Source organism: Camelus bactrianus, chromosome 7, assembly GCF_048773025.1.
Source record: "Camelus bactrianus isolate YW-2024 breed Bactrian camel chromosome 7, ASM4877302v1, whole genome shotgun sequence".
In the NCBI taxonomy this organism is placed as follows: Eukaryota; Metazoa; Chordata; class Mammalia; order Artiodactyla; family Camelidae; genus Camelus; species Camelus bactrianus.
Window position 1 is genome coordinate 55,411,068 of NC_133545.1, and position 26,500 is coordinate 55,437,567.

Genomic DNA, 26,500 nt, shown 5'->3' on the forward strand with positions numbered 1-26,500 from the left:
CACTCAAAATTGTGAACTACATGAGGAAAATACTCCATCATAAACAGGATTGAAAATGCCTAACAAACAGTAAGATTAGACTCACACGTTTGGAAATACTAGAAATAGCTGATATAAACTAGAAAGTACACGTGTTAAAACTTATTAAATATATAAAGGAAAAATTAAAACATTAAATATAATGAATCACAATTAAAAGGACCAGACTTGAAAAAAAGAAACAGAAGTTACAGAAAAGCAAAATACTTTAACTGGAAATAAACAAATAAATGGGTAAATTAGACAGGTTGAGCTAATAAACAGTTATCAGTAAACTAAAGACAAATGTAAGCAAATTTTTCAAAATGAAACACTTGAAAATAGAAGTTGAGAGTACAGGTGAGGATAAAAGTCATGCAGAATTAAACAGGAAGGTTCAGAGTGAGAGAATCGAGAAAAGATGAGGGAATTTTCTAGAACTGATGAAAGACAAGAATGTACAGAATCAAAAAAAAAAAATCCCAATTTCCAAGCGGGATAATAATATATGTACACTTCAATACAGTGTAGTGAGATCTCAGCTCATCCACTATAAAGACGTTATTAAAAGGAATAGAGTGAAGGAAAAAATTAACTACAAAAGAATTAACAAATTAACAAGTGTAATTCTCAACAGCTACAAAAGAACAAAATAATAAAAAATAATATATTGGAAGTACTGAAAGGAAGATAACTATCAGCTTAAAATTATTTATCCAGCTACCTCTCATTGAAAACTTGGAGCAAAATTAAGACAAAAGTGAAAGGACTAATAAACCCTCACTGAAAGTACTGCTAAATGGCATTTAGAAAGAAGGAAATTCAACCCAGAAAGAGAAGAATTCAAGATATTCAAAGAATTTGATAAGCACTTGGATAATCTAAATAAGTATAGGTATGTAGGAAGCAACACTAATAATTTTTAAGATTAAAACACTGTAAATCAGTTAATGAACAGCAGTAGTACATGACAGGAAGAAATGATGAGTATATTGTTGGGAAAGAGTGGGGACACTGAACACCTTTGTGTATATTAAGTTATTCTGCCTGTTAAAAAGTTAAAAATAATTATTAAAGTAAAATACGTACGCATATATATACTTTTCTAAAAAGGACTAAATAAAATTCAGTCAATTCAAAAAAAGTACTGAATGAGAGGAAAAAATCATTGTTTTCTTATGGAGATTGATCTAATTAATACCAAATAAAGAAGAATGAAAATCTAGAAATAGGGCTTTTAAATGTCAGAGTCAAAGGTTTTTAGAGAAAATCATTTTGTTTTAATTATTACTGACTCTGTGACACCAACCAGTTGTATTATAAGTGTTTATAGTGATCAGCCTGAGAGTGGATCATTCAGTCCGAACATTCACCTCTGCTGGCAAATATATAAGTGCTCTGACAGATGACACATTGTGCTTCCCAGGCAATAATGCCATCATTATATACAAAGTGCAGCTGAAAGTTTTATTTTGGTGATGAGAGTGATTTAAATTGTGTACGTGCACAATGATAAAACTATTCAAAAGACTGGTTGGATTGATTAAATGACATTTGATATAAGATCTTCTTGGATAATCAAAATTGCCCAGAATTTTCTCCAGTATTTTTAGAGTGAAGGATAATCTTCACAAACATGAAACTCAGTAAAAATTGTGTTGCCAACTTGATATCATTTAATGAAGCATGAGAATGATTGCAGACTTTTTAAACTGAGAGAAACATCTGAAAATTCATGAGTATTTCTAACCTATCTCCTTTTCTGTCATCTAGTTTTGTCTCAGTTTGCTAATAGGAAAGATGAATGATATTGGCTTGATTACCTAGACAGAGGTAATAATGACAAAGGAATTATTACCCAGAAAAGATAGTAAAATTCATTCTGTATTTTGGTGTCTTTGACAAAGTCATAGACAGTGTGCTGATAAAATATGAGTGATGTTAAGCTAGTAAGGATGAAATGTATTGGATAATAATTTTATGACACAATAAGATATTAATAGACTAGAAACATTGAGATTTCTCTAATAGTGCAAAGTCTAATGGAATGCATACAACAGATACCTACACTTAAGTCCCAAATGCTCATTCTGAAAGAAAATAGCAGTATGATGATGATGATGATGATGATGATGATGATGATGATGATAATGATGATGATGACAGTGACAGGATTGATTGCGTTTATCAAGACAGTTGTTTGGTTGCTGTGAAGATGAAATGCTTAATGTGGGGAAATGAATAGTTGACATCAGTGGCTTAATGTTAAACTCATCGTGTCTGTTCTCCCAAGCATCATTCTTCTGAATATCAGTCAGAGTCTGATGGATGAAGTGCTAAAATTTGGATTTCTCACTTGGTATTCCTTCATTCACTCAGTAAATACTTATTGAAAAACTATTAGTTTTCATCAGTAATTGAGATGGTGAACATAGAATCTTTTAAAAAGCAGGCTTGACCTCTGTCCTCAGGGAGCTTATAACCTACTAGTAGCCTTGTATATACAGCTTTGTTGACTGGAGGTTCAGCTCTGACCCTTCACAAGACTGACATAGAGAGGTTCAGACATGCCAGATTGGGCTCTTCACTAAGCTCTGAAAATACGCTGCAACTATGATCTGTCCTTAACAAAGAATTTTTACCCTTATTCATTGGGTGAATTATTTTTCTGCAAAGCACATATTTTCAAAATGTAACTTAAGAATCACCTGGATGTTTTAAGAAAATGCCAAAGTCCCTGGATGCTATCCACTGAGATTGTGATTCTGTAGGTCGGAAATGGGTGCAAAAATCTGTCTTTTTTTGTAAGCATTATAATGATTATTACCAGGAGTTGATTTTCCCGTAAAGCTCATGACAGTCCTTTTTAAAGATCCTTTCCAAAGCTTTGGGGGAGACTGAGAGGGGCAGGGAAATCCAGGTTTTTGAAGCCCAACACTTATGCAATTTATACATTAAAAAAAAGCAAAATTTCAGATACGAAATCACTAAGATCAGGGTCTCAGAAGGGGCCTGTGCGGATGAAGAGCCCTGACCTTAAGCTTCATGAGTTTCTCAGTATATCTGTCCCAGATTTTGACATAGATATTTGACCTCTGTTACAGCCAAAGAGAATCAGTACATTAAGATGAGAAACAGAAACACAGGCATTCGTGTCCTGAAAATGGGTCTCCCAGAGTTCTGGAGGTAAGACTAGGGAGAATGGAGTGGCTGGGAAAAGTCACTATATCTCCTCAGAAGCAAATAAGAACTTTCAATTCCAACATTGTTCTTACTTACATTAATGGAGCCCTAGTTTTAGGTTCCTGAGCTGCAAATCTTAAAAAAAAAAAAAAAGAAAGAAAGAGAAACCACGATGCTTTGCTAGTAGTTAAGCTAGGAAATTGGAGAGGAAGAATACCTAACACTGAGATACTGTTTCATCTTACTTCATACCTGTAACCCAAGATGGAAAGAAGCCATAGCTGTTAGTAAAGGACCTTCCATTAATGAGAGAAAAATGGTGGATAAAATGTCACATAACCTGACACTATCAAGTGACTGTACTGTGTGTGCTTTTTGTAACCCTTAAGCACTTATTTCATTGAGTCAGTTGTCAATGAATGATAGCACCAGAAGGAATGTTGAAATGAGCACTCAGGGATGTGCACTGGCGAATGAATGGCATTTTTTTTCAGAGGCACACTCCTGCTATCTAAGAATGTAAAAGAAATGGTTTGTGGCTGGCTGCTCCCTGCCTTGCTGATGATTGCTCAATAGGGAGTAGCTACTCTCACCAGTGTTAACAGAGGAGTACAAACTACATCATGGAACTCATTAATATTTATTCCTTCTAAAAGCAATGGGCAATAAAAAGGGAAATAAACCAGGGAAAATAGCAGTGGGAAAAGGAAGCCGTGACAGCAGATTCATCTTGGAAAGGTTTCACCATTTATTGCATACAAAAATACACTCAAAATAAAAGGGTCCATATTATTAGTCTGGAATCCTCTAAAAATGCCTCTTATTGGGAGAGCTAATGTATAAAAAGATTGTATGTTCAACACAATTTAAGAATTTAAAGTAGCCATCCTTAATCTTGTAATTGATTTGATGTATCTCCTTATAGTTTCATATTTTTAATATTCAGCAAAACAGTATCTTCTCAGTGTCAGTGTCTGTGCTGTATCTGTCTTTAGAAAAGAACTTTCTTTAAGCTAAGCATCACCTTTCTTTTTCTTTTCTCTTGCTCCTGTATTTTCTGCCTTGAAATGCCTACAGCCATGGTCACAACTATCAAAATACCTCCTATTTCAAATATCTTTTTCACAATGTTAAGTCTTCAGTGATCTTGCTTCACCCAAAGCCTATGTCCTCCTTATACTGTATTACACAAGTTACCATTTGATTATATAGACTTCTTTACTTTCACAATTGCCTAATGAATATTCATGGAAACTCCCCAAGATTTTAAGCGTCTGAGGATGGAATGGCATTTTTTTTTCCCTCTTAAACTTTAGTTTATCTATCATTCTTACCAGGGGTCTGGGTAATTTGCTAATTGTATCATTTAGAAATATCTTTAAGAAAGACAAAAAAAAAAAAAAGCCCTTCAATTAGGGGATGTTGACTTCCTAGACATTTAATTTATAGTGTTTCATTTTGGATTAATATACATTTCTCACTAACGTCATTCTTTTCCTCCTTTGTTTTCCCTTCCTCTGCAAAGGCTTAATGAAATAACATATATAAAACATATCCTAGCATAAGGCCTTGCACTTAATATATGCCAGATGAATATTAACTGTTTTTGTTTATGTATCTATTTTTCTGGTAAAATTGAGAAAAGGGGAGGATTTTCTTAAATAATAGTTTTACTCCAAACATTTTGTGCTTAATAAAGGCATAATTGTATATTGGCCTTGCAAGTGGAGAAACATAACACAGAATGTATAATTCATGGAGTCTTTTCAGTATGTCCTGAAATACTGCTGTGTACTTACATTATATATGAAATTGCTCCTTTCCTGGAAAAAGTAGACTTCCTTTGTATTATTCTAGGCCAAAAAGAAAGAAAACCAATTTTACTTCTGTAGTTATGGGAGACAGACTAATTATAGCTTGCCTTACTTCGTGACGCTGAGCCTTTGAGAAGTTTAAGCAGCATTCTGTTGCCAAAGGATTCTGAAGGAAATGCTCACAATAACCCATGGACTGTTTGGTTGCTCTAAAAAGAACACTTTCACCATAGCTCAGCCTAAGAATGCCACACTGATCCATCTGCCCCTTATATTACCAAGGATTCTGAAGGAAATGCTCACAGTAACCCAGGGACTGTTTGGTTGCTCTAAAAAGAACACTTTCACCATAGCTCAGCCTAAGAATGCCACCCTGATCCATCTGCCGCTTACATTACCCAGGATTCCCAGGCATCTAAAACCACATTGGTTAGGCAGCATTATACCTGGGAGACCTTAACTTTTCTTGTCAAAATAATATTGATAAATAGATGCAAAAAATTGTGAGGGTCTTAGTGTTTTACGTGTTCTCAGCTAGGTCTGGTTAAAAAGCCTGAGATCAATTAAGTTTCTACTCCATTAGGAATTTCCAGAAGCACTTGGAAAATAGTCATGCTTTTCACTGAGAGCTATCGATCCATCTCTCACTATCTTTCAAAAATTTGTAGCTAAGCAATAAGCAAAGAAACCAACATATTGTGATAGATAGTGTTTTCCCTTTAATACAGGACTAAGTGAATAATTAGAGAATAATTTTCACAGACATACTGAGATGACAGGTGACAGAGGACACACTCAATCCAGTTTTTTGGCTCCAAAATCTAAATTCTATCCAGTTGTACTCTGTTGCCCTGTGAATTTGCTTCAGAATAAATGACTGGATACAGCAGCTGTCCACAACTTTATCAAAATCATCCAAAGTAGTTGCATTATATTAAATTATCTGATGATATCTCTTTTGCAAAAATAAACAAAAATGCCTTAGGGAGCTACCTCTTATAACAGAAAACTAAGGATAATTTAAGTCCTTTTTAAGACTCAACACGATTAAGAGATTCATTCCCTGAGATGAAGGTTCTGTAAGGTCAGTATGAAGTCTGGTCTGTGGGCATTTGAATCCATATTGTGTTGAATCATATGAAGTTGATAGTTTTGTAAGTCAGTAGCTGTTGATTAGTGTTGATTCATGTTGATTCAGACGCGTCAACTGAAAAGTTACCATTACTGTATTGTGTCAAGTCACCTGGTGTGAACTCCTCTCTGTCCAGACTTTCCACTGTCAGAATCAACCCTGCAGCTACTGGCTGTGAATTGTAGTCATTGTTTTCATGGGAGCCATATGCGTTTGTGCTGTGTGCAGTGTGCTTTGGAGAGGGTAATGATTGTCTCCTGTAAAAATATGTAGATTCTCCCATAGTAGGGATTATTTATAGGAAGATAACTTACATTGATGGCTTGAGAGTGACTTGAATTTATCAAGCAGCTTTTATTCTATGCACAGTTAGAGAAGAAATCTCTTGCATTCAATGATAGAATTTTAATACCTACCTATGTCCCACTTTGTTTTACATAAATATACACAATAAAAGGAGATAAAGTGATTTTAAGAAAAGTGAATGAGGAGTGTGGGGCAAAGGGAAAATGCTAGTAGAAAGATAATACCCAAACCGATGGTGAATATAGTAAAGATAATGTACAAAATGTGTGCTGTAAGAGCCTGTGAATTCCTTGAAGTGGGACCACAAGTCTTGGCTCTTAGCTTGTAATAGCCAATGCAAAGAAGAATACTACGTTAATTATGAAATTTACAGCCTCCATTAGGCAATTGAAACTAGTTATAAGGGAAAAGGACAATCTCTGGTTTTAGGGTCAGAAAGAAAATTCACCAGTTGGCCTTCATAAAGAGAAGATGACACTAACTATATTGCATTACAACCTCATTAATATCTTTACAACAAACACCACAATGAATTTCAGAAGGAAGCTTTTTCATTAAGCAGTTTTCCTCAAGGTAGGCCACTAGCATACATATGAAGGTGTAACTCAGGAAAGGCAAATCAGCAGGGATTAGTGTGATACGGTACAGATTTACAGGTCTCTGCTAAGTGGGATAACCCAGAGATGGAGTTCAGAATATCTGAATGAATGGATGTACAGCTGTTCCCTCAGGCAGCCCTCCTCAGAGCTTTGGTAGATACTGAGAGGCAGAGAGTTCCCTGACATCCCCTGACATGGGGATCTGGAGTACTGCTATTCTGTTTTCTATGTAGGTGCTGTTAAATGCAGAGACACATTTTTCTAGCCGTCACCTAGGTAAGAATAGGATTAGCATCCTTAAAAGAAAATCGAAAGGCTTGGCAAAGACATAAACTTGAATAAAATATTATCCCACTTCAAACATTGAGATGAGTCTAGCCTTAACTAGATGTAGGACGAATAAAAAGTTTAGGCACAAAGGAAAATCCCAGGTCCTGACATTTATTCCAGCTCACAACCCGTAGCAAAAGCCTGACACAGAGGCAAGGGAGAACCAGCTTCAACAATAATGCTATCTCTTGCAAAAAGCAGATTCACTTTTTGGTATCGTGTCTTCAAGATAAGATGATTTCCAAGTAGAAATCTACAGAATTCAGTGTGTTAACTTGAAGTAACAATGGTAATGAGGAGGAAGATTGAGAAGATGCTAGACGTTTGCTGTATGTGAGATGCTGGTCTGTTTTATCCTTATGCACTATTTAGAGCTCCACCCCAGGCCTAGGAAGTAAGTACTATTATTATATCATATTGAAGTGCAGAGAAATTAAATAACTTCACCAAGACATATAGCTAGTAAATATTAAAACCAGAATCATGAATCAAAAGCCTGCCTCCTGTACCTGTGCTCTGAACCTCTATGCCACGAAGTTAGGGTTATTAATTGTAAATCAGTTTGATGTTGGGAAAAAGTTCCTCCCTGTCTAGGTGATACTTGTTTAAAATATATGCCTTTCTTTTAAACAAGTAATTAAGTCTCAGAGTGAGTTGTTTACTAAGGTGATTCCTCTTTAATGACAGTAAGGCTATCCGTGTATGATAATGTCCATGTTACTGTTTTCTGTGTCAGGAAATTATTCATTCTTTAATTTATCCAACCAATAGTTACTAAGTGCCATCCATGTCTAGACAGTGTTCTAAATGCTGAAAATAGAGAAGTAAACAGCACAGACAAGATTCTTGCTGTCACAGGGTTTTGTTTTGTTTTTTTAATGGAAAGACACAGGCTATAAGCAAAGAGATAAAATAAATCAGAAGTTATCAGCTAGCAATAAGTACTATGCAGAGGATTAAAATAGGGTGATGTGAGAGAGAATGACTGGGCAGTGATATTACTTGGATTGCCAGGGTATTGTTTGGCTTCCAGAGTTATGTATCTAGCCCAAAGTTCCCCTCTGAGGAACAACTCAGATATTGATCTTTCTATTTGACATCTCCAATCATAACATTCAAGTACGCTTGTCTCCCTCCAAAACACTCTTGTAATGGCAGAATAAATAAGTTTTAAAACAATATCAGAGTACAGTATACCTCAGTAGTACAAGCTTCATGATGTATTTAATACATGTGTTAAAATAAATCCCTTAAAGCTACTTAGGGGGAAAAATCACTACCAGAATAGGTAACATATAATAATTGTTCAGCAAGTATTTATTAAGAATAAATGGACTTAGTGACAACCCTCAAGGCTTGTTAGATATGATTTTCAACTAATCATCACTCTGGCAAAATTTCTTCCTCTGATAGCCAAAGAGATGATAGTTCTAAGATACGCATGTTTCAAAATGAGTCGCAAAACCTGGTAAGTCAATATTTTAAATCAACGGAAGAGCAAACCTATTGTTAGTTTTCTGCTTTCAACTATAATTGAATAACTGGGACCCTCTTGATAAGGATAACTATAAAATTGGACAGAAATTACAAAGTAACTGTTTTTTTTAGCATTAAACAGCAAGCTGTGGAAAACTGCAATCACAGTTGTGAGGTGATCGATCGCTTTGATCTTCTGTTGGAGGTTTCCTAACACAGGTAGGAAAAGTGAAGACAAGCATAGCGACTAAGGAGTCAGAAATCTGAGTTCCTGGGCGCTGAAATGACTGGAAATTTCCAGGCAGGGTACAGAGAGTGGGATGGAGTCCAGGAGTTTATGTGAGGGGTCCTTGGCCTAGTGCTGGGCTGCCCAAGTGCAGGTGAAGACCCTGGGAGGTCTAGCAGAGACCCTTTGCTGCACGGCTGGGTGCTGGCAGGCGATAGAATAGCTAGGGCAGTGCTGGGAGATGTCAGAGCCCCTTCCATTCCCATAAGGAGGAGAATACGCACTGAGCATCTCAGCCCTCATGGCTTAGCAGTAAGCATCACGTTGTCACAGCCAACTTCCAATCTGAATCAGATCAGCCTCGATCCAAATGAAACCAAACCTGAAACGATCAAAAGGCTCTGCTAGCAATTTAACTGTTGGTCAGAACAAAATTCATAAAGGAAGATGACATAGTCCGGACTCCCTACAACATATCATTAGCAAAGTCTAGAAATTACAATAAAAAGTTACTCCATGTGCAAAATTAAATAAAGCGGTTTATTGTCAAGAAAAAAAATCAGTCAATAGAAATATACTTTGAGAGGACCCATATTAGAATTAGCAGACAAGGACTTTGAAGAACTATTCCTATACACATGTTCAAAGTCTTAAAGGGAAAGATTGTCTTGGGGAGTGAACAGCGGGAGTATAAAGAGAAAAATAGACACTGTAAGAATATGGAAATTCAAAAATGTAACAAATCTACAATAAAAAATTCTTTCAGTAGATAGCAAAAGAAAGGTTAAGTGATCTTGAAGACAGATGAATAGAAATTATTGCCTCTGAGCAGAAGAAATGGTTATTGATTTTGAAAACAGATCAATAGAAATTATCAGATCTGAAGAACTAAGAGAAAGAACATTGAGGGGAAAAGTCAAGAGAGACTCAGTGACTGGTGAACTAATATCAAGGTGTTTATATATTAATGATACTGCAGTGAGAAGTGAGAGAGTGATCTGACAAAAAAATGTGTTTGAAGAAACACTGGCCAAAGTTTTCTCAAATTTGTTGAAAAAGAAACCATCATCTTTCATGTATAATAAACTCAGCAAACCCCAGGCAGGGTAAATACTAAGACAACAGCAGCAAAAATACATTATACTCAAGTTTCTGAATACTAAAGGTAACGAGAAAATTCTAAAAGTACCCAGAGGAAAAAACACACGGTATGTACATGTGAATGAAGATAATAATGAGAATTGAAATCTTATCGGAGATGATGAAGGTCAGAAAACAGCCTCATACCATCCTACACCCGTTAGTCATTTTTTAAGCTCCTTATTGCTTTGCGGTTTCCCCACTCCCTCAGTGAGAATTCCTGTTGCAAAAAAATCCAGCACCTTCATCTGTTTTGTTCTCCTCTGAATCCTGAGCACACTGTGTACCAGTATGTGCCTTGTACGTGGTAGGTGCTCAGTAAACGTTTGCTGAGTGAATTAAGTAAATATTCGTAAGATTATAGACTTGATCCTGACAACGTATAAGGGGAAATTTAGGAGTAATGTACAAGGGATTAAGTAGAGAAAATTAAGTGGAGTAAGAATCAGATCCAAGACAGGTAAGAAGAATGGGGTAGGCTGAAAAATCTGAGTGGACCTGGAATCAAGAAACTCATTATGAAAATAGTTCCTTTGTAAGTGGTGAGTAGTTTTGAGGTTACAGTTCAAGACAGCCCACAAATCCTGCTTTTGGTCTTTACTTCAGTGTTCCAGGTTGAATTTTACTTTTTAACTCCAAGACATTAGAAGGAAAACATAGAACTCCTCTAAGCCTTTTGGCAAGTTCACCTTCTGTCCATGCAATGTAAATAGGACTCTTTAGTCTATAAATGGCAATTTTGAGAAGAGAATGGAAAATTTCAGGAAAAACAGAGAATCTCATGGTGGAGATACTTGCCTCTCTTGGCTTCTAAGTAAAGTGTGGTCAGATAATAATAGTGGCAGCAATCTGCTTTGGAGAAACTTTGGAGAAGTTGCTTTGAAGGCAAGTTCAGCATAGATTTTTGCTCCCGAAAGAACAGGGAAGAGTTGATAAGATATGCCAGTGGGTACCATCTCACACTGGACTACACTTAAGTCACTATTCACCAATTATTTGTTTCTTCAATATCCCATCAAGCTTGGTGTTATGGACTAAATCCACCCCTCCCCCAATTTTATATGTTGAATCCCTAACCCGTAATGTGATATTTTTCAGCAATAGGGCTTTTAAATAAGTAATTACATTTAAATGAGGTCATAAGGGTTGGGCCCTGATCCAGTAGGACTACTGTCCCTACAAGAAGAAGAGACATCGGAATGAGCACACACAGAGAAAAGACCAAGGAGGACATAATGAGAAGGCAGCCAGAAGAGAGACCTCAGGGAAACCATTCTGCCAGCACCTTGATCGTGGACGTCCGTCCAGCCTCCAGAGCTGTGAGAAAACACACTTCTGTTTTTCACACCACCTAGTCTGTGGTATCTGGGAACAGCAGCCTTAGCAGACTGATAAACTTAGCCATCAGAATAATTCTGTTTGGAGGAGCTCAGCAAGTGTGTGGAGCTGGTCACAGACCTTGTTTGATTAGATATTCCAATTTTTTTCATTACTCACTTTAAAACAAACGTTGTAGTTCTTGGAGATTCTAACTGCTAAGGTTCTCCATCATTATATTGTGGATAACACACATGCTTATTTTAATTTACAAAATCTATTCATGTTATTTTCCCAGTTAGGAATATTGTAAATGGAAGTCTGTCAGTAATGGTGTATTGTTGGAAGATTTCACTGTGAATTACATAGACTTTCCTACATGTCCTGTTTTGTTTTGCTTTGTTTTAAGGGAAAAAAAGCCCTCCATATTTGCATTGTTGCAACAGATGGTATATCCCTGTCGTTGGAGAGTGATGGCCTCGTCAAGCTGTTGATACAGTTTGTGAAATTTAAATCCTAACGTGATTGACATTGCTATGAAGATGTAGATTTTGAACAGTCCTATGCATTTTTAAATGTTCTGGTCTTGTAGAATCAGGGTCACTGAGAGAAATTAGCTGACATATGTTTGTCCCTATAAATACTTAAAAGAATAGCACAGTTCTGTTTTATTTGAGGATAGTTTTTTCCTAAGCAATATGGCATCATAAGCATAGGCATATGGACCTCTCTCTATAATTCCCTAAAATGACCGATGGATATACAAATAGAGATAAACTTGCCTCAGTCCTTGAACAAGGAGAGAGCCCATCTAGAGGCTAGACCCTTAAAGGAGTTTCTGTTTGTGAGAGGATATTGATGTAAGAGTGAAGGAACAGAGGAACCCAGGCAAAGGAGCAGCCCGTGTGAGATGGAGTCGAATTCCTAAGAGGAGTAGAAAGGGACCCTGAAAGGACTCTCCCTGACATCCAGCTCAGCAGAGTGAAGGCTGGAGGCAAAAGCAGTGATAGGCCCATCATTTGGTAACCTCCTAACTCTGCTGACAGGCGGCATTCAGACAGCAGAGTAACTGCAGGATGGGTTGAGTCCTCTGTAGGGAGAAGGTGGCTTTATTATTAGTCTGCCCGTATCTTTTACAACACTGCTAGTGTTCATGGGCTAGCTCCTCCCCCACCGTCAGTTTCCTCAACACTCATCATCGAGAAGTTAAAACTAGGATATACAGCTGAGAAGAAAAAAAAAGAGGAATGTTCTCTAATTCTTATTCTAATCTGGATCTACATATCCTTTATTGGGAAGAACCTTATCTAAATTTATAAAATGTATCCTGTGTAACTTTGACTTGACTCTAAAAACCAAGAAAGATCAACCCTGGACTTCCTTTAACCCTCAATCTTGAATGAAGAGAAAAATCAGAAAAATGTAAAAATACCGCAATTCCAAATGGCCAAACAGCTTAGCTCTGCAATGGTCTAATGTAATTAAAAAAAAAAATCAATGTTTTTTGACCTCAATCAAATGTTTTGATTTTTGACCTCAGCACAACTCAAGAGATTATCCAAACAGCAAGCACAAAGAGGAAGCAAGCTATGATCAAACAGGATGGCCTGGGGATGAAAATTATGGCTATTAATTCAGGAGCTGCACAGAAGCAGTGATAAGTCCATCAGATACTGAAAACATTAATTATGATGTAGAATGAGAATTAAGAATGAGCTCAGGACTATCGTGTATGCTTTCCAAATAAACTGTGTAATGTCCTGTGTTAATATAAGAAAAGATTAATCTAAAACAATAGCTCAGTAATGAGTTAATCATACCCAGGAAGGACTGGAAGTGAGCTTTGAAGCACATTAAATACTGCGAGATAATTCTCAACCATCGTTTTAAATGTGGTTGCAAAATTGATTAAAGAATAAGTGTATTATCTTAAAGACAATACTTTTATATTATTAAAAAGAACATGAGCTTTGTGTCTCCAGTAAATATACCAGCCTGTGAAGAAGATAAAATAAATTTCTGTGAATAAAATTTAGTACAAGAACATCTGCAAAAAGCTTTAAGCAATCACTGATACATGTAGAATTGATTAATTTTCAGAATAAAGGCTTTCTTCATTTGCTTGAAATCATTCTTGAGAGTGAATTTATCGTGCCTCTAGCTGACACGTAAGTGGGTGTTAAGTCAACTATCAACAGAACCTTCCTGAAATTAAAACTGCTTTGGTTACATATACCCTAAATTACTGCTGCATACTTATAATAATTAAGAAAAGTAAGCAAATGACCATTGCCTGTGCCACTGGCCCTGTAGCATCCTTGGACATGTGGTTACTAAAGCAATGGCAGGGCTTTGCACAAAGTTGGCATCTAATACTTATTTTAAAACACTGAACAATGGAATAACAAAGGAAAAGAGCCATTTGTAACTGATTTTATTTGTAAGTCTTTGGAATCTTGTTATCAAGCACCTTTGTATTTAATAATAGCATTTGGTCAGTTTCTATACAGAAATTAAGACTTAAATCCAAGAGAATTTCCTTGTAATTGTGAATTAGCAATCAAATAAGCTTATTTAAAGAAATAGTGCTATTTCAAGAAAAAGATTTTCAGAGAGGACAGTAGAAAGTAAACACAGTATCAGGAGGGTTTGAATGCCTAAAATGCCCAGCCATTTGGCTAAATGGATGAATGAGTTATTAAACCTATTGCATTTTTCTCAAGCTTTGAACCCTAATACATCTTTTGAATGACTACAGAAAAGGAATATTTTACAAATAGGTCTGAAGTAGACTGAGTGTGAGCTCTCGTTTAAAATGTTTTCAGAATCCAAGTGTGTATTTTCAAGATAAAAAAAAGTTCATATGAGTGGTATATTTTTTAGGCATTAGAACAAGCAGTATTTAGCTTTTTAAAATTTAGTATTAAAAATGAATGAGAATCTAAAATGTTTCTTATTAAAATACTGAGGACTCATTTTCCAAATGAATAGTGTTCCCAGTTTCTTCTGTCACCCCCCATGACAATAGCCAGATAGGCTGTTATAAAAATGTATTGTGTTCTAGTCAAGTCACCCTTTATATTACAGACCCATGAAATGGGAGTAAGAAATGGGGAAGAATGTGATTACTACTAATTTTCATATCATAGTATAGAACAATAGATAAGAGCGTGGTCGCTGAAGTTAAATACCAGCTGCCACTCATTAGCTGTGTGACCTTAGGCAAATTACTTAATCTCTCTGTGCTTCAGTTGCCTCATCTTCAAATTTGGGATTACTATAGTTGTACCTACTTCATGAGATTGCTGTGAGGATTAAAAGAATTTATTTAGTAAATTCAACTATTTATCGTAATTACTGTTATTATCACTGTAAGTACAGAACATCCCACTTTAATAGTAATTTAATTGGACAGCCAGTTCTTGATATCTTGTAGAATGAAAACTTAGTTCCATTCTCAACTGATGTACAAAAGTCAGAATCATTTTCACTGATTAATGATTGGGATTGATGTTGGATTATCTTGATAGCCTCCTTGTATCATTATTAATGCACACACACTATATTAATAATCCCCATTAACTGTATTTTAATATGTTATAATCTATTTCAAAAGGATTTAAATGTGCATGTGTCATTACATATTAATACATATTATGGAAATTCCCTTACTTATACCTTCTAAGATCACATGGTGTAGTAGTTGGAAGTACGCAATGAAGATTATGGAGCCAAATGGCCTGGATGTGAATCCAAAAATCTGTGGTTTCCTACCTGTGTGACTTTGGGAAGGTTACTCAGCATTTCCATACTCAGTTTCCCCATTTGGTAATAATTATCCACATTCCCTCCCCCCTCAGTGGGGATAATTCAAATATTTACCCCATGGGCTTTTGTGAGAATTAAATAAATTAATATTTGTTAAGTACTTGAAACATCATAACATTGTCTGGCATATTGTAAATGCCAATAAGCATTTAAAAAAATTTTATTATAGTATAGTCAGTTATAATGTGTCAGTTTTCTAACGAATCACATCCCACTCCATCCACAGGCAGAACTACTAGTCTAAATTTTATGTTTAAAATTCCTTGCTTTTCTTTATATATTTGATTTGTTCATGCTCTTCAGCCAAAGACCACCAAGTACACACCTGTGTTTGAATAAGTTGGGTTTATTACTTAAGCAGCAAGGGCGAACCTGCACTGTGGGCAAGCATGGGTTTCTCAGTGTCAGAAACCACTTGTATTAGGATTTGGGCTTCAGTTAGCTGACTTTTTAGGAGGGTTTAAATAAGTGAGTTTTGCCGTGGATTGAATGCTGTAGGGAAGCAAGGGTAAGTCTATGACCGGTATGTCTTTTTCTTTTTGTATATATAGTTTTTACTGAAGTATAGTCAGTTTGCAATGTTGTGTCAATTTCTGGTGTACAGCATAAGGCTTCAGTCATACATGAACATACATACATTCGTTTTCATATTCTTTTCACCATAAGTTACTACAAGATACTGAATGTAGTTCCCTGTGCTATGCAGTATGAACTCGTTATTACCTATTTTACATGTAGTAGTTAGTGTCTGCAAATCTCAAACTCCTAATTCATCCCTTTCCACCCCCTTCCCCCTCTGGTAACCATAAGTTTGTTCTCTACGTCTGTGAGTCTGTTTCTGTTTTGTAAATAAGTTCATTTTTTTTCTTTTTTTTAGATTCTACATATAAGTGATATCATATGATATTTTTTCTTTCTCTTTCTGGCTTACTTCATGTAGAATGACAGTCTCCAGGTCCATCCATGTTGCGGCCAATGGCATGATTTTATTCTTTTTATAGCTGAGTAATATTCCATTGTATAAATATACCACAACTTCTTTATCTAGTCATCTGTTGATGGACATTTAGGTTGCTTCCATGTTTTGGCTATTGTATATCATGCTGCTGTGAACATTGGGGTGCATGTATCTTTTCAAATTAGAGTTCCCTCTGGATATATATACCCAAGTGTGGGATTGCTGGATCATATGGTAAGTCAATTTTTAGTTTTTTGGGGAATTTCCACACTGTTTTCCATAATGGCTGAGCCAAACTACATTCCCACCAGCAGTGTAGTAGGGTTCCATTTTCTCCATAGCCTCTCCAGCATTTATTGTTTGTGAACTTTTTAATGATGGCCATTCTGACTGGTATGAGGTGATACCTCATTATAGTTTTGATGTGCATTTCTCTGATAATTCACGATATTGGGCATTTTTTTCCTGTGCCTGTTGGCCATTTGTATGTCTTCATTGGAGAATTGCTTATTTAGGTCTTCTACCCATTTTTGGATGGGTTGTTTGTTTGTTTGTTTAAGTTTTATAGGCTGTGTATATGTATTTATATAGTATATTCTGGAAATTAAGCTCTTGTTGGTCTCATCTTTTGCAAATATTTTCTCCCATTCCATAGGTTGTCTTTTTGTTTTGCTTGTGATTTCCTTTGCTGTGCAAAAACTTCTATGTTTAATTAGGTCCCATTTGTTTATTTTTGCTTTTATTTCTATTGCCTGGGTAGACTGCCCTAGGAGAACATCGCTAAGAGTTATATCAGAGAATGTTTTGCCTGTGTTTTCTTCTAAGAGGTTTATAGGGTATGACCAGTATCTTAATAAATCTCATTTGGAAGAAGGGAGGCTAAAGCTGTAATTGATTAAGGAGCAGCACTCACTCATGGTAGCTGGGAGATGGAAATATTTGATGTTTTTGTGGTTCCCACCATGACTTTGTTTTTACTTAGACAAATGAAGTCATGTTATTTTCTCTCACTCCATCATAGTCTAGAATGATTTGTCAGATTTGATGGTCTATGAAATTGTTTATGTCCAGCAGGAGAACACTATGGCATAGCTCTGAGTGCCAGGCCAGCTCTTAAAAGCCCCCCTAAAACAGACTCACAGACATAGAGAACAAATGTGTGGTTACCAGGAGGTAAAGGAGGTGGGAAGGAATAAATTGGGAATTCAGAAACTGCAACTCTTGAGGAATGATGGAAAGTGAGCTATCTTGATTGTGGTAGTGGTTTCATTGGTTTCATATACATCTATCAAAATTCATCAAAATGTACATTAAAGTATGTGTAGTTTACTGTACAGGAACCATATGACAATAAAGATGTTAAAAAACAAAACAAAACACCAAAGCCTCTGCTAAAAGGATCAGGCCAGTTCCCAGACAGTAGTGGTGCTTCCCTCTTTCCCAGACATATATTTACCCCAAAACACGATGATAATGCTTGCTTTTTAAAGCTTTATCTGAATGGTATCATTTAGTACATGTTCTTCTTTAACTTGCTTTCTTCACACCTTTGATATACCTTTGATATACCTTTGATGATTGTGCTCTAGTTTATTTCCACTTTTGTATAGCATTGTATTGACACCATAATTTAAAATCCAGTCTTTTTGGTTGGATACCAGAGTTATTCATAGATACTTGCAATTATAAACAGCACTAAAATCACAGTTCTTGTAAATATCTCCTGAACTAAATGTCTCATGTCTGATAGCTTTCCCAAGGTATATACCTAGGTGTTTGCACCTCTTCCACCATACTAGAAAATTCCAAGTTATTTTCCAAAAAGTTTAAAGCAACTTAAATTTCTACCAACAGTGTTTATTCTGGCTGCTTCAAATCTTCTCCAGCACTGAGTATTGTCAAACACATAACTTTTTTGACAAGCTAGTGGATATAAAATGTCACTTCAGATTTTATTTTCCTATTAAGTCTGATGATCTTTGACTTTTAATGCTTTACACTTTTATATTCATTTCTTCCATCTTATTCTCCTTGTTCCATTTTTTTCTGTTTCTTTCTTTGTTCTTTCTTGCCTTCCTTAGAATCCATTGCAATAGTTTTGTTACTGTTAAATTGTTTCCCTTAATTTGGAAGTTATACATTCTTATCCTATTTATATAAAGAAATTATCTTAAAATATTAAGGTCCAGACCCAAATGAACAAAATCTATAATTAATACATTTAGCTGCTAAGGGCTTTAAACTATTTTATCTCTGATCTCTATTTCACCAACTTTCATAAATGTAGTATTTGACCTAACAGTTCTGTTCCTCAGAAGTCTGACCTGGATCTCACCTGGCTAAAATCATGGCCTAGCAGAGCTACGTTCCTTTCTGGAAGCTCTAGAGGAGCATCTGGTTCCTTGCTCATTTGGGTTCTTGGCAAAATTCAGTTGCTTCCGATTTGAAATGGAGATTTCCATTTCCTTGCTGGTTGTTAGCTGGGCACTGCCAGCTTCTAGAGGCCACATTCCTTGGCTCTTACCCGCTTCCTCTAAAGCCAGAAATGGCAAATCAGAAACTTGTCATGCTTCAACTCTCCTGCTTCTTCCATCTCACCTTTATGACCAGCTGAGAAGATTTGTCTGCTTTTTAAGACACGTGTAATTAGGTTAGGCCCAGCTAGATAATCCAGGGTAATTTTCCCATCTCAGGGTTTGAATCCTGAATCACATCTGCAGAGTCCTTTTTCCCATTAAGATAACACATTCACAAATTCCAGGGATTAAAGCATGGGGTCACTGGGGGACTATTACTCTGCCAACCATACTCCCTTATTTAATCATCATAATTAGGGCCTTAAGTCAGTGTTGACTTTTACTCATATTTAGTATTTTCTTGACCACCATTCCATCTGGCATCTTAGACCTTGCATCTCTGTCTACTTTCATTTTTATAAGAAATAAATCCTTTAGAAATTTCCTTAATGATGGCCTGTTATAGTTATTAAAACTCCAATTTTCTGTCTGGAAATGCCTTCCTTTGTTCGTGATAATTAAAGAATTCTGGATATGCAATTTAATGGCCACCAGTCCATTAAAACTGAAAGTTCAGTGACTTGGAATCAGTAGTACCCCAAGGGAGAGGCCAGCTTTAGGACTCTGGAACCTTACCGGATTCATGCTGTGGATTTGGGGAATCCTTTGAGGATTTTCCTTTCTTATGATCCCAGTTAAATAAATTGAAAACTTATTTTTAAAACGACATACAGGCTTCTGATTCCAGAAACACATGAAAGATACAATTTTTTCTAATTTTCTCACCAAATAAAAAAAAGAACTCCTGAACATTATACACTTAAACAGACCATAAAATGACTCTGCTAGCTGGACAGGAGGCAGACAAGCTAGAGATTTTAAGACTCAGGAAGTGACAAGATAATGAGTTCCTTTGATTTTCTTTTCTCCTCCCATATCTCAGACTTGGATTAAGAGAAGACAACAACTCAGAAAGGCCAGTGGGCACAGATTTTAAAAAGTCCTAACAAATGTGTATTCAGGCAGTGTTATGATTTGCTCCTAATTCAATATAAAAATGTATGCTGTATCTAGAACAGAATTAATCTTATAAGGGGAAAAAAGACATAAATTATTTGAGTGGATTAAAAAATATGACCCAACTATCTATACATTCTACAAGAAACTCACTTCAAATATAGCAATATACCCAGTTTGAAAATAAATAATGAAAAACAATATGTCATGAAAATATTATTCATTATAAGAATTGAAGACTAGGATTGAGTACAGTTTATTCAGGTATGCAAGGCTCATTCAATATTGGTAAAATCAGTTAATATAATTCACCATATTAACAGGCTAAAGAAAAATATCACAGGTAATATCAATCAGTGGAGAAAAAAGCATTTGACAAAATTCACCATCCATTCTTAATAAAAACTCTCAGAAAAATAGGAATAGAGTGGAACAGTCTCAACTTGATAAAGATCATCTACAAAAACCTACAGCTAACATTATAACTCATTGTGAAAGACTGAATTCGTTCCCTCTAAGATTAGGAGCAAAGTGGCTGTAGGAAATTCTTGTAGCTGCACCACTCCAATCTCTCTGTTATTTCATGGGTTTCTTTTCTGTATGTGTTCATATGGATGGCCTTCTAAGTACACCAGTCATTGGATTTAGGACTCACTCAAATCTATTAGGAGTTCGTTAGCTAATTACCTTCGCAGTGACCCTATGTCCAAATAAGGTCATATTCTGAGTTTCTAGTAGAGAAGAGTTTTGGGGGGGTGGGAGGAAAGAGGGCACTATTCAACTTTGTACACGTACCATGGCTGTATCAATGTCGATATTCTGATTGTGATATAATACTTGAGTTTTGTAAGATCTGATGATCATTGAGGGAAACTGGGTAAAGAATATATCGTATCTCTGTGAAGTTACAATTTCATATTAATGTATAATTACCTCAAAACAAAATATTCAATTTGAAAAATTATAAATTCACTGCCCTTAGGGGTTATATGCTGGTTGTATTTTCAGAATACCTCATTGGCCACGTTACTGGAAACAAATGTCTTAAGTTTATTTTCCCTATAGTAAATTTTTTTCCATTGTAATGTTCTAAATGTACAAATACAAAAATTCTTCAGACCGACAGAAATGCGCATCTCATATTTTTTATTTTCTTAACTCCAGAAAAGTTCAGATCTTCTTTCATGACCTTGTGAAGCACACAAAGTACATGTAATTGAATACCTTTAAGTCACATGAGAACTACAAAATGTCTCCTTTATTTTTCAAGAGATCAACGATAAGACATTTTTAAAAATCTAATATATAATTATTTTGAACTTGTACTGGATGATCAATTTCTTAGATAGTGAAATTATAGAAGAATAATGACTGAGACATTCTAGAAAACCCATATCTCAGTATATGAGAATAAGGGATCAGTCTTAAACATTACATTATGTAGTATAATGTAATTATGGGATAGAGAAACTACCTGAATTATATCCCACAGGTTAAACTAGAACCCAGTAAGGTCCCCTGGGTCTGTTCTTTACTTCATTATTGAATCACACTGATTACAAATAAATCTTGGGTAATTGCAAAAATGTAATTGACTTACCATTTTTGAGGCATTCAGCTTGTATATGTGATTTACATTAATTAGTATATACTCTATAAGAAAACCTATAATGCAAATCACCAAAGGGGTAGAATCATGCACAAACACATATTCTCTCCCTGTGTTTCTTTGTTTAATGAAAGATAGGTAGATAGATAGACAGACATCTCTAAAATTTAGGTAATTTTTAAGAACTGTATTATCTCAGTGTTGACTTGGCCAGTTTAACAGATCTCAAGAGTATTTTGCTTCAAGCAATACTTCCTTGAGCCTTTATTCATCACATTCCTCTTTTACTAGCTTAGGAGAATTTTGTGACTGATTATTTAGTTTATTCGAAATACACCAAAAGCTAAAATTAAGCTTATAGAAAAATGGCCAGGAATTAATGTTTTTACCTATTTCCTTAATAAAAATCTTATCTTTCTCCTAAAGTTTTCAACCTTATATATAAAGTAAATTTCTTCAGGCTCTAATAGTAGGTCTCACAATTGCATACTTAGTGGACTTCCATTTATAGTAATTGTGATTTCCAAAACTCTATAATAACACTAAGGTGTAAACTTACTTTTAGTCAATTGAATGAAAAAATAGAGACTTTTCAGGTAATTATACATATAATCTTAATTTGAATGATAGTGTGAAGGATTCCACAAGTGGAGTAATTACTTATGTAAATTTGCAGTTAGAGCAGTTTTTCTACATACCATAGGCTTACATTAGTCAAGGTTCTCTGGAGACACAACCGACAGGATATAGATATATGAGGAGATTTATTCTAGGAAGTGGCTCTCTCAGATCATGGGAGTGGGACCACTGGTATAATTTCCATTTTCCCAGAACCAGGATCTGTGCTGTCCAAGGGCAAGGGAAGATGGATACCCCAGTTCAAGAGGAGAAAGCACCTTTTGTTTTCTTCATGCCCTCAATGGATTGGATGGTGCCCCACCTACATTGGTGAAGGGGACTGTTCTTTACTGAGTCTGCTGATTCAAATGCTAATCTCATCCAGAAGCAGCCTCACAGACACACCCAGAAACAATGCTTTACCTTTGCCCAGTGAAGTTAACACAGGAAATTAACCTTCACAAGACTCTTATGCCTGTAAGGATATTTTTTAAAAATCACTTTTTATGAGAGATGTATCATTGATGTCAAGTTATTTTTTATATTCAGAGAAATGAAGCATTTCTGTATTTTCTGTCATTAGTGGGCCAAGTACTTTCACTGTTGAAAGGCAATCCAATTAATCATTTTTGGCTTTGGCTTGTGTTACACAAATTAGCAACAATTCTGATAAACTTAAGTATGAATGCTCACGGTGCTTATGTTAAGCAAATTAGGGGTGCCCAGTCATTTATTTTCTCTGCAGTGTGTGTGTGTGGGGTAGGGGTGGGGGGAGGGTGAGTGGGAGGGGAGAGAAATAAGCACTCTTAGGAGTAATAAGGAAAAAATAAAATCTATAGAATACTTTTCAGAACTGAAAAACTGGCAGGAAGAGGAGTTAATGTACTAGCCTCTAGGTAGCATTTATAATTGTGTATGTTTATGTGTGCGGAAAGTTTACAGATACACAAGTGCCTATAGTCTGCTTTAGTGTTTAAACTCCAAGTGGATATATTTAGTACATTTATTTAAAAGTTAGGACAATATTTAAATTATTTTACAATGTTTAAAATATTTTAATATCTCTATGAGCTTCTACATGTAATCCCATGCAGTTGGAATTTGATAGTCCTTTACATAAAGAGAATGAGAATTAGCTAAGAACTCTGTTTTTTCAGTTTTTTTTTTGTACTAAACGCATGGGCATTCCAAAGTATCAGAGGGTAACAGGAGCTAGATTTTATTAAAGGAAATGTGTGTCCAAGACATTTACTTCTTAAAGTTTTTACAGCAGTAGTAAATCTTACTCTTTTCTGATGTCCATATAGCTTCAAGTATCTTTCTCACTTAGTCATTTTTAACCAGAACTATGGACACATCTTGGCATTAACTGTCAAATGTATGTGCTGTACAAAATAGCCAAACTGCAGTTATTGAAATAGAAAAGAAGAGAAGCAAGCGCCATTAGTATTTAGCCACAGTTCATTAGTCAACTCATGAGCAGACATGGACAATTTAAATTAGTCTCCATAGCAGTCCTGAGATTTGAGTCACACAGGCAGATAATGTATTCTTTAAAGTTCTGGGAAGTGTCTGGTGAGTCATACACTTGGAGGTAGAGAGAGATTTGATGGCCTGAGCTCTTCCTTCATCCTGTCCACCAGTTACCTCCAGAAGGAAATGAAGACTGCTCTGCCAGAAGCCACTCAGATAGAAATTTGTTTCCATATACATTAAAGCTGTAGTTCCCCGCCTAGTTTGCTCCATCCTCTAAAGTAGATTCTGCTTTCTTAGACTCTACTTATAAAATTTTAGAAATGAAGTTAACCTAAGGATTATTATACTGACTAGGAAAATTAGACTTAGCAATTAATAATTGCATGGCTCCTTAGTGGTAAAGCTGGTGATCAAACAATCTGCAAGACTTCCAGCCCAGTTTCCACTGACAACACTGTACTGCTTGCTTTTTCCCCACTCCTCCTCCTTTTATTCTCAGGATGGAGCCGAGAGGCATTGGAATAATGTTTTCGTAGCACTTCTTTAAGCATTTTCCTTTTCCATACACATAGAAAAATCATAAAATCACTGTTGATCATAACAATCTGTTTCATTCTTAAAGGATCTCTGTATTTTTCCCCAAACAGCCTCAAAACCAGTGGATATGAAGTTATGCACCGGTCCTAGCCCTAATACTACACAGCTGTGCCACATCCCCTGTCCTATTGAATGTGAAGTTTCACCTTGGTCTGCTTGGGGACCTTGTACTTATGAAAACTGTAATGACCAACAGGGCAAAAAAGGTATGTAATATTAACCTGGCATGCTTAAAAATCCTGTCAGTTGAGTCAAACCATGAATTATTAGCAAATGCTGCTCCGTGTTCCAGTGATCATTCATTTATGATATTTTCCAGAATGGCTAAAGAGAACTGATCACAAAAGATGTATAAACCTCCTCTGGTGATGGTACCAGGAAATTAAAACTGAAGAATGTAAGCAAGATGCTTGTTAATGTAGACAACAGATGGAGAACATCTGAGGCAGTTGGTGCAGTGGTTCAGATGAGCTGTGGTGTCAGACTGACCTGGACTGGAAAATTTATTCTGTCTGCTGTTGTTTGGATAAGTTAATTAACTTATTTACATCTTTGTCCCTGTATCTGTAAAAAGGGTGTTAATACTGTTACCCAAGTTTTTTTTTAAAGATTCAATGAGATAAACATAAAGCACATATTTCATTGCCTGACCCATAGCTAATGCCTAGTAAACAGAACCACTTCTTACTTTGGTGGTAAATAAACGAAAAACCCAACTCTATTGCTTTTATGATGCAAATAATATATCTAAAAGGAGCATAAATGCATTTGTTTACTACATGGTAGGCGTGGTAGGGTAATTTTCAGATGATATAAGTAATTGAAAACATTTTTCTATTTTATTTCAAAGGACAGTTTTCCAGTAATTCTAATATGTTCACATAGCAATAGACAGACATTAATTTTGTTATACATTGTCGGGAAGGGCAACACCTCTGTGCTGTTAAAAGCACAGAACAAGCCTTTGAATGCTCCTCGTTAGAGCCCAGATGGTTTAGATCCCTAATTCAAATTTCCAGGGAGTCTGAAATCCACCAAGGCTCAAAGAGACAATTTCCTGGGACCATCTAACTTCTTAGAGGCTTCTTTTCAAATTTAGTTGCATGATCCTGTTGAAGAATTCAAAATAATAGCACTTTTGTCTGGTCATGAATATTTCTGAATAGCTTGAGATTTCATTGTGTCTCTGAGCATTGAGCAACTATAGACCTTCCAAATCAAAAGCCCTCCCCACGACCCATCACTCTCTTTCTCTGTCTCTCTCTTTTTCTGTTTCTCTCTTTCTCCCTCTCCATCTTTTTCTTGCTTTATTTTTACTATAGTAAGCTAAGTCTAAAAGTCCCTGTTTGGCTATTCTGTTCATTCATTCTTTTTTTTTTTCATGTAATAAATTATTAATGAGCTCACGTTGAGCTAGAGTTTCAGGATGCATTGGTGATTCAAGCAGATGTGACTTCTACCCTCTACCCTCATCCAACTTTCACTTGGAGTTTTATTCAGCCTTGTAAAATATTCAGCCTATGATGGTAACAATAAATATTTTCCTTCCCCAATAATTCAGGATTCAAACTGAGGAAGCGACGCATTACCAGTGAGCCCACTGGAGGCTCTGGGGGCACCGGGAATTGCCCTCACTTACTGGAAGCCATTCCCTGCGAAGAGCCCTCCTGCTATGACTGGAAAGCAGTGAGGCTCGGAGACTGTGAACCAGATAACGGAAAGGAGTGCGGTCCAGGCACTCAAGTTCAAGAGGTCGTGTGCATCAACAGTGACGGTAAGGAAGACGTCTCTATCCTGCATTTATGAATGTCTGTTTGAGCCCGGAGATGTGCTGTTCCTTGTGTTAAAATCTCATGTCTTCTCTCATCATAGCTGGTTCTGTTTACAAACACAGAAATAGCTGCTGCTTCCTTCTTTCTCCCCTTCCTTCCTTCCTTTTGTTCCCTCCCTTCTTTCTCTCTTCTTATGGTGACTGTGGAGAGGGTCTTTGAACAACCACAGGGTAATTTTTACTTTGAAAACAGGTAACATAGAATAAGAAATTATCGTCAAGGCAATAATGTATTAAATTGCCAGATTTTAAAATAACAAGGAAAGGTAACATTTTTTCTAAGTGTATTTTTTTAATCTGCCACAGAAAATGATATGTAAATAAAGAAGGGTTGTAAGGATTGGTTGACTTGACTCCAGAAGCCTTTATCTCCCACCCTGATACTGTGTCTTAGGAATAGAATTTAATTCCCAGAGTCCAAGCCATGAGGCCTGTTGCATCCTAGAGTTCTTGAATCAACCTGAGCTCTAGGGTCCTCCCCTCTAGGAATGTCATAGAGCCACCGGGAG

The 26,500-nt window shown here is 36.0% G+C and overlaps 1 protein-coding gene across 7 annotated transcripts in view; it reads left to right on the forward strand.

The window, feature by feature from the left end:
• The window catches only part of THSD7A (thrombospondin type 1 domain containing 7A), a 557,221-nt gene that overhangs the window by 391,320 nt on the left and 139,401 nt on the right, over positions 1-26,500 (forward strand). For all 7 annotated transcript variants that reach the window (XM_074367426.1, XM_074367427.1, XM_074367422.1 and 4 more), the window contains 2 exons: positions 24,211-24,366; positions 25,722-25,934. In XM_074367426.1, the coding sequence (XP_074223527.1) occupies positions 24,211-24,366; positions 25,722-25,934 (369 nt within the window). The remainder of the gene's footprint in view (positions 1-24,210; positions 24,367-25,721; positions 25,935-26,500) is intronic.